The sequence below is a fragment of the Lithobates pipiens genome, unplaced genomic scaffold (genome assembly GCF_037356315.1).
Source record: "Lithobates pipiens isolate NorthernLeopardFrog02 unplaced genomic scaffold, aLitPip1_a1.2 Scaffold_10, whole genome shotgun sequence".
NCBI lineage: Eukaryota > Metazoa > Chordata > Amphibia > Anura > Ranidae > Lithobates > Lithobates pipiens.
Genome location: NW_027507686.1, coordinates 84,918,020 through 84,929,216, shown reverse-complemented (window position 1 = coordinate 84,929,216; position 11,197 = coordinate 84,918,020). Strand labels below are relative to the sequence as shown.

The 11,197-nt window shown below is 40.1% G+C and overlaps 1 protein-coding gene across 1 annotated transcript in view; it reads right to left on the bottom strand.

Annotated features, from left to right (window-relative positions):
• Nucleotides 1-475: 475 nt before the first annotated feature.
• The window catches only part of SART1 (spliceosome associated factor 1, recruiter of U4/U6.U5 tri-snRNP), an 87,079-nt gene continuing 76,357 nt past the window's right edge, over nucleotides 476-11,197 (bottom strand). Inside the window, exons 17-21 of the mRNA XM_077456516.1 lie at nucleotides 8,271-8,361; nucleotides 3,511-3,646; nucleotides 3,331-3,420; nucleotides 2,922-3,043; nucleotides 476-1,151 (exon numbers count right to left, since the gene is read on the bottom strand). Coding sequence (XP_077312642.1) covers nucleotides 1,133-1,151; nucleotides 2,922-3,043; nucleotides 3,331-3,420; nucleotides 3,511-3,646; nucleotides 8,271-8,361 — 458 coding nt within the window. The 3' untranslated portion in view covers nucleotides 476-1,132. The remainder of the gene's footprint in view (nucleotides 1,152-2,921; nucleotides 3,044-3,330; nucleotides 3,421-3,510; nucleotides 3,647-8,270; nucleotides 8,362-11,197) is intronic.

Genomic DNA, 11,197 nt, shown 5'->3' with positions numbered 1-11,197 from the left:
TGTCGATTTACTAAAACTGGAGTGCACAATCTGCTGCATCTCTGACAAAAAAAAAACTGGAAGCCGACTGGTTTCTATGCAAAGTCTAATTGAACAAGCTGAAGTTAGAAGAGTACTACCAAGGCACAGTTGCACCAGGTTTTGAACGCTTCCGTTTTAGTAAAATCAACCCCATAATGTTTTCCAGCATTTAGGTTTTAATGCCAAAAGGGTAAATTTATATATTTGATACAGTTTTTACATATTGCCCAATTTGGATCTGATCTTGGGAATACCTTGAGTGGACCTTTTCCAATGTCAATTTGTGTAGGAAAGTGAATTGCTGGATTAGGAAAGTTTCTGGCCAGCAGTAAATGCACGAGCAATCAAGATCTTAAATAAAAACATAAAAATTGAGGGGAAAGAGTCACACCATGCCTGACAAACCACTTCTGAAGCATTTAAAATATAAAAAAAATAAAATCGAAGACTGGTATCATTTTTATAGTTTTATTATTACAGATCCAATAGATAACTAGGTGTTTTTTTTTTAATCAGGTAGAGAACTTCGAGCATTTCTGGATTCCAGCATACCCGCTTCCATCTCAAATCCTTTAAATAAATTACAAAGTAAAACCACCCATTTCCATGTTGCAGTAACAGATGTTGCAGTCCTATTTGACCCTTTTTAAAAATAATTTTATTTAAGACATTTTATACACAGAGTAGCATTAATCCCAGGGTATAACATTGCCAGGTGTAGCGAAAAAGAATTATACAGATATCCGCCTAGATTACATTCTGCAATATACTGGCATATTGATTCACATGAAAAAGTTGTCTTGATATTTTTTTCAGTTTAAAGTTTAAAAGGAAAAAAAAAAAAATGGTACAAATAACCCGTTGACCAGAGTTCACTTGTCAGCTACAAATGGATGGGTACAAGGAAAATGAGTCAAAGGTTGGAAAGACCATTTGAAAAAGATGGTGAAACAAGTTTTATTTCATGGCATCCACTTTCAGATTTTGGCAGTCTTCTGTCCAAATTTTATGAAGGGTTGTAGATAAATAGAAAGTGGCAAAAATATGTTTACTGTGCACAGAAGATGAATCTTGTGTCCTGCCAGTTCTTTCTGCAAATCCTGGGCATCGCTTATTTTATAAGTGTGTTCCTAAAAGAATAATAAAAAATTACCACAAAGAGGTTTCCATTTAAGCAGATATTTCAATGCTGAACTACAGACAAAAAGCTAAATGCACAAATACACATACAATAAATATATAGCAGCTGCCCTATTTGCGTAAAAGGATAATTTCACCTTTCGCAACATGTCATACCCATATTCAGGGTGTAACATGTTACCAACGGACTACACCCCCCCCCACAGCTATCAGGGATCATTTACCTCCTACCTGGTTAGCTGTCAATTTTTTTATTTATTTTTTTTTAAACGTGGCCAAGTGAGGCTCCGCCCAAGTCAAACAACAAGGTTCGGCAGCCTTCACAGCTGTCAGATTGTAGTTTTAAATGATCTACCATGGCGCTGTGGTAGTCCATTCTCTCTTTCTGCCAGATTGTATCTGCTTGGCCGTACAGGAACACAGATACAGTGACAGATCTGCAGTAGACCTGCATGGCATCAGAGATCTGCTGATGGTGCAAAGCTTTAGAGGCTCCAGAAACAAAATAAATGCAAATTTTTTTTCCTGCAAAAAAAATGAACTTATCCTTTAAGGATTTTTGTATCTGTTCACCTAGTTCTGAGCTATACACCGCTATGAAACATAGCACAGTCCTGCCTGGCAGGGAAGGGGAGTGGATTTTCATCTGCTGCAGTTTCACCTATGGGTCTCCTCCCTACCCTGTGACTGGACGATGAAAGGAGAGACAGTATATTGAGGAGATAATCTCTCAGCTGCCCTGTTCTCTCTCCTCAACATACCCCTTGCACTACCGCCGAGCATTTTCCCTAGGCCCACATACACTCACCTTACATGTGCTCCCCGGCAGCTACTTGCTCCTCTACAACTGCACCAAAATTGGCAATGGGAGATCAGATGTCCCTTCCTTGGTCATAAAACAGTGCTCAGGTCTAGCAATTGAATGCTAGGTGTACACAGGTCATATGATCCTCTATATCCAGGTATTTATGCTAGCTGTGGAGTAGCTCGTGTCTCACCCCCCAAATTTATTATTTTTTTTTTTTAAAGTCAGCAGCCACAAATACTGCAGCTGCTGCCTTTTAAAATAAAGACATTTACCTGTCCAGGGATCCAACGATGTCCTTACCCGAGCAGATTTTTCAAATCGGCTTTGGTTGCAGGCACCAGCAGCTTGGGTAAAGAAAACCGGAAGGTTTCCTACTGCGCATACACGAACAGTGCTGCACTTTGCAAGTGTGTCCCAGAAGGCTGCGTGGGGGGCTGAACTTCCGCACAGATGGTCCAGACGATCTGACCAGAAGTTGGAGGCAGGTACATGGCAAAACCAGGTACCTGCTCCCTACTCCCCCCAGAAAGTACAAAATATGGCAGTGGAGTGGGGGAGGATGCCAACAAATGAAACTCCCCTTTTGGGCGAAGTTTCACTTTAATGTAAAAATAGATGCCGAAGATTTAAAGCAGACCGAGAGTCATATCAATAACTCAAAATATCCAGTGGAAGGACTAACCCTTTCAAAATGTAGATAAAAAATAAAATCTAAGCTGAATAATATCCGAATGTTGTGCTTATGTAGCGCAAGCAGAGGAGTACGGGGGAACAACCAGAGAATGTATGGCGGCACAGATAAGGGGTCATATGTGATAGAGGACCTACATTTCACAGTTGATAAATATTGTATGTGTGTTAGATAGTTCATCATAGATCATATTTTTTATATAAGCAACAAATGTGCTGGGTATAAACAAGGTTGTGTTAACATTTAATCTTTTTTACTCACGCAGTCATACTCTTCCCACTCCCACTAAGGACAATGTAAGGGGTCTTCTGAGCCTTTTGCTTTTCCTGAAGGAGTGCCACTGTACCAAGAGGAGTATCACTGGAGCTCATTTTCTTTAGAAGCTGGTAAGAAAAAAAAAAAAAAAAAAAAAATGAAACCTCACATTTAGACTCAGCACAAACATGTCAGCATCTGCATATATTCCTTAAATAGTTAATTTAGTGGAAGGAGCTTTGTGGGTCACTGGTATAAACAAACCTAAATTTCAATACCAGGCTACAAATTATACAAATTATATATTTCTATACCCAAGTTATTTCTAGTTCTTCTTCATTAAAGCACCTGAAGCAAAAGAATCTGGGCTTAGAAAATCTTGCACTTAAACCTTTATTACTGCACCAAGACTTACTGCTTCCTCATCCAATTTTTTCATGCGCCTCTCTGTCTTCATTTTGCCTGAACCTTTGCCATGGAACCGATGAGAAAGCTGTCTAAAAGCCTGTGACAAAAAAATAAAAAAATGAATGAGTACAGAAATTGTAAAATGTGTCTGTTTGAAGACCAGAAGAAACGCGGGGGTGAAGCTTACCTCCTTTGGACAAAGCTTCCTTCCAGTCTCATCCACGTACTCGATCTTCACATCCGGCCTGTAGCCGTCCTTTTCCTTGAATTCTTGTGTAAAACCTCTGTACTCTTCTCTCCTGCTATATTTGTCATCTATTGCCCTATTTAACAAGTGATTGCTAAATGTTAATATTTTTAAAAAAACTGTAATGAACAGTCAACTTCATGAATAACTTCTGTTCTAGATGCTGGATGTCCTTTCCTATGTTAGCACCCCCGCAAGAAAAGTTAATTCACTGCCAAAAACAGCAAAGAGGTGACACACACACACACACACCCCCCCTTTCTACCCCATTTCCCCAAAAATAAGACCTACCCCCAAACTAAGACCTAGCATTATTTTCCAGGAGGGCTGCAATACAAGCCCTACCCCCAGAATAAGCTCTAGTTTAAAAATGCTTGTAAAATTCTACAACCCCACTCTATTACTAGGGTGCTAGGTGTTATCCTGGACTCTCCTTTCAGCCTCACATCCAAACACTTTCCAAAGCTTGCCGCCTCAATTTCCGAAACACCTCTGAACTACGTCCCTTTCTAACCAATGAAACCACAAAGCTCCTGATTCACTCCCTGGTTATCTCTCGCCTTGACTACTGCAACTCCCTCTTCGTTGGCTCACCTTTATATAGACTATCCCCCCTTCAGTCCATCATGAATGCTGCTGCCAGACTCATCCAACTTACAAACCGCACAGTGTTTGCTACCCCTCTCTGCCAATCCCTCCACTGGCTGCCACTTGCCCAACTAATTAAATTCAAAATACGAACACTTACTTACAAAGCCATCCACAACTCTGCTCCCAGCTACATCACTAGCCTAGTCTCAAAATACCAACCAAATCGCCCACTTGGTTCCTCCCAAGACCTCCTGCTCTCCAACTTCCTCATCACCTCCTCCCATATCCACCTCCAGGACTTCTCTCGAGCCTCACCCATCCTCTGGAACTCACTACCCGAAGCTGTCAGAATGTCTCCAAATTTATCCACTTTTAGGCGATCCCTGAAAACTTCTTTTCAGAGAAGCCTATCCGGCCTCCATCTAACAACTGCACTATTTTCTCCATTAGCTCACCCCCCACAGCTATTACCCTTTTGTATAACTTGACCCTCCCTCCTAGATTGTAAGCTCTAATGAGCAGGGCCCTCTGATTCCCCGTCTTAAATTGTATTGTAATGTCTACCCTAATGTTGTAAAGTGCTGCGTAAACTGTCGGCGCTATATAAATCCTGTATAATAATATTACAGTAGTATATAATGTACAATGTGTGTCTCTGTAATATAAATGCGGGGAAGAGAGCTTCCGCAGGTTACAGAAGCACAGAGTGGCGCTATAACGAAGGTATTGGGCACAATTATATTACAGAAACACACAGTACATTATATACTACTGTAATAAAGTGGATTATAGGATTTTACAAGCATTTTAACTCAGTTCACACTGTGGATTCCTGTCAGCCATGGTAATACCTACCCCGAAAATCAGCTCTACGGTGTCTTTTGTTGTCAAAATTAATACAAGACCCGGGCTTATTTTTGGGGAAACACGGTAGTGCAATGTCATTTCTGACCCACTGAAACAAGGGGAAAACTACATTTACTTAGTAATTTTCCTGTAATTCCTATTGTCTTAGGCAGGCCTGTGCCAGGAATCTCCATACTAATGACCAAGTGACACCAGGGCCCCTGGCAGGCATATTTTTTTCTGAGACCCCTAGCAAGTTCAGAGCATTTCAGGATGTCAGAAACGGCAGTTCATGAGTTTCTTATGACAGGTTTCTTTAAAAACTGGTCCTCGTAACTCTCATTTGTGATTAGATCTTTTAAAAGCAAGAAATTACAACTTTTAATGTAAGGCCAAGTTCACATGGGGGTGGGGGATGTCAGAGGGGCGGTAAAAAACAGACAGCTGATCTGTGTTTGAGACATGCAGATGATTGGGTCAACTTTAACACAGCAAAACTTGTCCATTGAAAAACTGGTGTTGGAAGTGGCATCACCTCCTAACCCCTGTAAACTGGCTCTAAACGGAGTCTGACAGTGATCCATCACAGATCGCTTTTCAGAGGGGCGGTAGAGCCTGCCTCCCATATCAATGACACCTAAGCCTGAAGGGCATACAGTGAAACAAAGAATATTTTGATTTAGTCATGCCTCCCCAACATGTACACCTAATAAACTTGGATCTCAAACCATGTTGTAGCATTCTTCATATTTTGGCAAATACGGGACCTCAGAACAGCTTTCTGAAATTTGGAGCCGGCTGGTTTGGCTTTCACAGCGCTCTCTACAGAATATAATGGGAAAAACAAATCCTTCATGCAGTAAATGTTATTGAGCTTTCATATTATATCCTTTGAAGTTTCCCAGTCATAACCCACTGGCTTAAGTTTCAGAAAAAATTATGCTAGGCCCTGTCTGAGCAAAAGTTGAGAAAATGCCACAACCTGGTCTAAGGCTCAATTTTTTTATTTTTATTTGATTAGCTAAACGTGTAAAAGAGGATGGGAAGGGCATCTGGCCAAAATACCGGTATGTATAAACTCAGTTACACTTTAACCACTTGCTGGTTATACCGGGATGAAACAAATTGTGGCCAACGCTTGCTCCACCTTGTGCTATTATATAGGGTCACTGCTGAAAGTGGTGTACTATATTTCTGATGCTAAACCTTGTTATAAACCATCAGTTTCTAATTATACAAATTGTGTGCAAAATATGCGATAGGGTAAAAAAAAAAAAAAAAAAAAAAAAAAATGCAAAATAGACAGTTGGTTATTTTTATCTAAAAGTGACAAATGGAGCACAACAGCTCTTTAGTTCAAGAAAAATTTTTTTTTATCACTTTATGCACCATTTCCAATTATAATCCGTGCTGCCACCTTTTGAAGAACACAAAATTTTATATATAATACACACACACGGGCTTGTAGGCCTATTTATGGTGACCTATCCTACTGCGATGTCCTTAGATGGCCTCCAATGATGGCTCCGGGATCATAGTGTGCAGGTGCACGGTGTATGGGAGGTAAAGCGCCTCGTGGTTTAAATCCTTAAAACGATTTATTGGGTGTAGACAGTTGCGTCTATAAAAACATGCAACCATCAGTTGCCTTGATAAAATACTAAAAACAAAAGCTAGGCGTCACAATGACAATGACTGCTTTTGACAATGTCTCAAACAGGTGACGAAACGCCTAGAGAGCGGAACGCAAGCAATGCAATAGGCAGCGGCCACACTCAGAGGCCGTTTGGTCATTGTGAAGCCTAGGTTTTTTTTGCATTTTACTTAAGAAACTAATGGTTGAAAGTTTTTTAAATGTAAATGTCTACACCCAATAAATAGTTTTAATGATTTACACAATGAGGAATTTTTCTCTCCATATACCACGCACCTGCACACTTTGATCCTGGAGCCAATCTTCCCCAGGGGGAGTCATTTAAGGACATAGCAGTGGGATAGATCCCCATAGTAGACTTTTTTTTATTTTTTTTTAGCAAGAAAACACACACACACACACACAGTCACCAAAGTCCAATATTTCTCATTATACCGGAATGATGCCTGCAGGTATCATCCTGGTACAGATTTTTTTTTTTTTTTGAGCCGACTGTCAGATATTGCATTCCAATTAATCACGATATAGAATATATATATATATATATAAAATCAATGAGTGGGCTACTTTCTTTTCTTTAGTTCAATATATCAAAGTACCGTCAAGGTGGGTTCCCAATCCTCCACCGGCAATAAATTCAAAGAAAAGAAATAAAAAAAATTAAAAATAAAAAAAACACGGGACATGAACTCCGATGCAATTCTTTTACTTTTAGAAAAATTCACAAAATATACAAGCGTGTTACACTTGAATTGCATCAGAGTTTGTGTCCCATCTTGTTTCCTGAAAATCTAAAAAAAATTTTTTTTTATATATATATATATATATATATATATATATATATATATATATATATATATACACACACACACACACACACACACATACACATTTGAGGATTCTAAGACAATTTCTAGCAAAAAAATGAAATACGGATTGTTGCCCAGTAGCCAAAAAGTGGCAGAACGGGCCTTGGAGGCCAAGTGGTTAAAGTGTAAGTTCACCTTTACAGAAAATAGGTAAGGCACACTTACACTGGACCCTGTCCCCATTCTCTCCCCTCCAACCCCCAAGTCCTGCTAACCTGGAGTCAAGCAATCGTTCAATTTGACAGCTCGTATCGCCGCTTGCCAAGCTATTTGAAATCCCTGCAGATTTCTCTCCTCTTTGCCCGTGATAACAGGATGGGCTACGCGGGTTCTGATTGGTCAGCTACACCCATGCTTGTGATGGCGCTGACCAATTAGAATGCTCCTAAACATACCTCCTGACAAGGTACGTTTTGAAGATTAAGCCGAGGGGATTTCTAAGCCCAGACTGGTGAGCAGGCGACTCGGTGTGTCAGTGCGGGTGATCACCGCACTCCAGGTCAGCAGGACCAAAGGAGATGTGTACGTTCACCTTACAGATTTTTCTGTAAAAGGTGAACTTGCCCTTTAAGAAAGCATGAGAACTTGACAAGTAGACAGAATTGGTTGGAAATTCCTTTCTTTGCAATGTACTGACTTCTACAGAAAGCTTCATTAAAAAATTAAGCCTTTGGTTTCTACATATATTGAAACCGTCTATTTCTTAAGCAAGAAGACCTTTAGGTCACACTATTACATACATTTTGTCCTCTATACAATATACAGCTGATGGAAGTGGTTTATTGGTGGCTTTGACACGTGCCACTTTATGTACCGTTGTCTCCAGCAGCCCTGTGAAAAAAAAAAAAATTACAAAGTTTGTAAATTCTGTGTATTTGCTTATCACAAGCAAAAAAAAATAAAAAAAAAAATAAAAAAAAAATAAAATAAAATAAAAAAAGAGGTATAAAAATATAAACACACACACACACAGTGCCTTGCGAAAGTATTCGGCCCCCTTGAACTTTTCAACCTTTTGCCACATTTCAGGCTTCAAACAAAGATATAAAATTTTACTTTTTTGTGAAGAATCACCAACAAGTGGGACACAATTGTGAAGTGGAACGAAATCTATTGGATATTTTAAACTTTTTTAGCAAATAAACTGAAAAGTGGTGCGTGCAAAATTATTCGGCCCTTTACTTTCAGTGCAGCGAACTCACTCCAGAAGTTCAGCGAGGATCTCTTAATGATCCAATGTTGTCCTAAATGACTGATGGTGATAAATAGAATCCACCTGTGTGTAATCAAGTCTCTGTATAAATGCACCTGCTCTGTGATAGTCTCAGGGTTCTGTTGAAAGCGCAGAGAGCATCATGAAGACCGAGGAACGCACCAGGCAGGTCCGTAATACTGTTGTGGAGAAGTTTAAAGCCGGATTTGGATACAAAAAGATTTCCCAAGCTTTAAACATCCCAAGGAGCACTGTGCAAGCGATCATTTTGAAATGCAAGGAGTATCAGACCACTGCAAATCTACCAAGACCTGGCCGTCCCTCTAAACTTTCAGCTCAGACAAGGAGAAGACTGATCAGAGATGCAGCCAAGAGGCCCAAGATCACTCTGGATGAACTGCAGAGAACTACAGGTAGGAGAGTCTGTCCATAGGACAACAATCAGTCATACACTGCACAAATCTGCCCTTTATGGAAGAGTGGCAAGAAGAAAGCCATTTCTCAAAGATATCCATAAAAAGTCTTGTCTAAAGTTTGCCACAAGCCACCTGGGAGACACACCAAACATGTGGAAGAAGGTGCTCTGGTCAGATGAAACCAAAATGGAACTTTTTTGCCCACAATGCAAAACGATATGTTTAGCATAAAAGCAACACAGCTCATCACCCTCAACACACCATCCCCACTGTCAAACATGGTGGTGGCAGCATCATGGTTTGGGCCTGCTTTTCTTCAGCAGGGACAGGGAAGATGGTTAAAATTGAGGGGAAGATGGATGCAGCCAAATACAGGACCATTCTGGATGAAAACCTGTTGGAGTCTGCAAAAGACCTGAAACTGGGACAGAGATTTATCTTCCAACGAGACAATGATCCCAAACATACAGCAAAATCTACAAAGGAATGGTTCACAAATAAACATATCCAGGTGTTAGAATGGCCAAGTCAAAGTCCAGACCTGAATCCAATCGAGAATCTGTGGAAAGAGCTGAAAACTGCTGTTCACAAATGCTCTCCATTCAACCTCATTGAGCTCGAGCTGTGTTGCAGGGAAGAATGGGCAAGAATTTCAGTCTCTCGATGTGCAAAACTGATAGACATACCCCAAGTGACTTGCAGCTGTAATCGCAGCAAAAGGTGGCTCTACAAAGTATTAATGCAAGGGGGCCGAATAGTTAATTAGTTAAAAAAAAGTTTCAAAAATCCAAATAGATTTCGTTCCACTTCACAATTGTGTCCTACTTGTTGGTGATTCTTCACAAAAAATAAAAATTTTATATCTATGTTTGAAGCCTGAAATGTGGCAAAAGGTTGAAAAGTTCAAAGGGGCCGAATCCTTTCGCAAGGCACTAAAATAAATAAAAATGTTATATAGATATACAATTATTATAGACACACAGTGGGTAAATGAAGTAGTATTTAACATGTCATTTTTCTAGGTAAATATATTTCTAAAAAGGTGCCATCACCACGTCTAACAACCCATGCAATCCATACATACACAAAAAAAAACAAGTTCGGAAATTAAGTTGTGTAATAAAATGGAATGACACGGGGAGGGGGGGGGGGGGGGAAGAGTATTGAACACGATAACTCAAATGTAATTGTTGGTAATGACAGCTTCAAGACACCTCCTGTATGGAGAAACCTGTCGCATGCATCGTCAGGTGGGATTTTGGCCCATTCTTCCACACAGTCTTCAAATCTGGAAGGTTCTGTGGGCCTCTATGAACTCTGATCTTTAGCTCTTTCCACAGTTTTTCTACTGGATTTAAGTCAGGTGATTGTCTGGGACATTCTAGCAGAGTTAATTTCTCTTTGAAACCAATTGAGAGTTCCTTTGGCTTTGTGTTTGGTATCATTGTCTTGCTGAAATGCCAACCCTCGTTTCGTCTTAATCATCCTGGTAGATGGCAGCAAATAAACATCAGTTTAGGCCAATATGTATTCTACATAAAAAAAAAAAAAAAAAGTACTGATCAATGTATAAATTACACTGGCAGGGAAGGGATTAACACTAGGGGGGTGATCAAGGGGTTAACTATGTTCCCTGGGTGTGTTCTGTGTGGGGGGTGGGCTCATTGGGATAACAGATTGCTGTTAGTGATCACTTGTTTAAATAGGCAGATCCCTGTTCTGCCTCTGGGGAGCAATTGCGGGTGGCTGGTGGAAATAGAGTCTGCCAGACCTGTGACGCGCCCACAGTATTAATTGCATGAAACGACGTACAGGTATGTCATTTTGCGCAATAGAGCCGATCTGCAAGTGTTTAAACAAGCTTCAACATGTTTTCTTTAGCAATATAGCATGGTAAGCGTGCATACAGGCAATGGTGGTTGAGTGCATAACTTATCGTTTTCTTTGAAACCATTGTACCTAAAGACATTCCAGGTCTTTCTGAAGCTCTGCACAACTCTCTTGGACAACCGATAATTCTTTTCACTCCTTTGTCAGA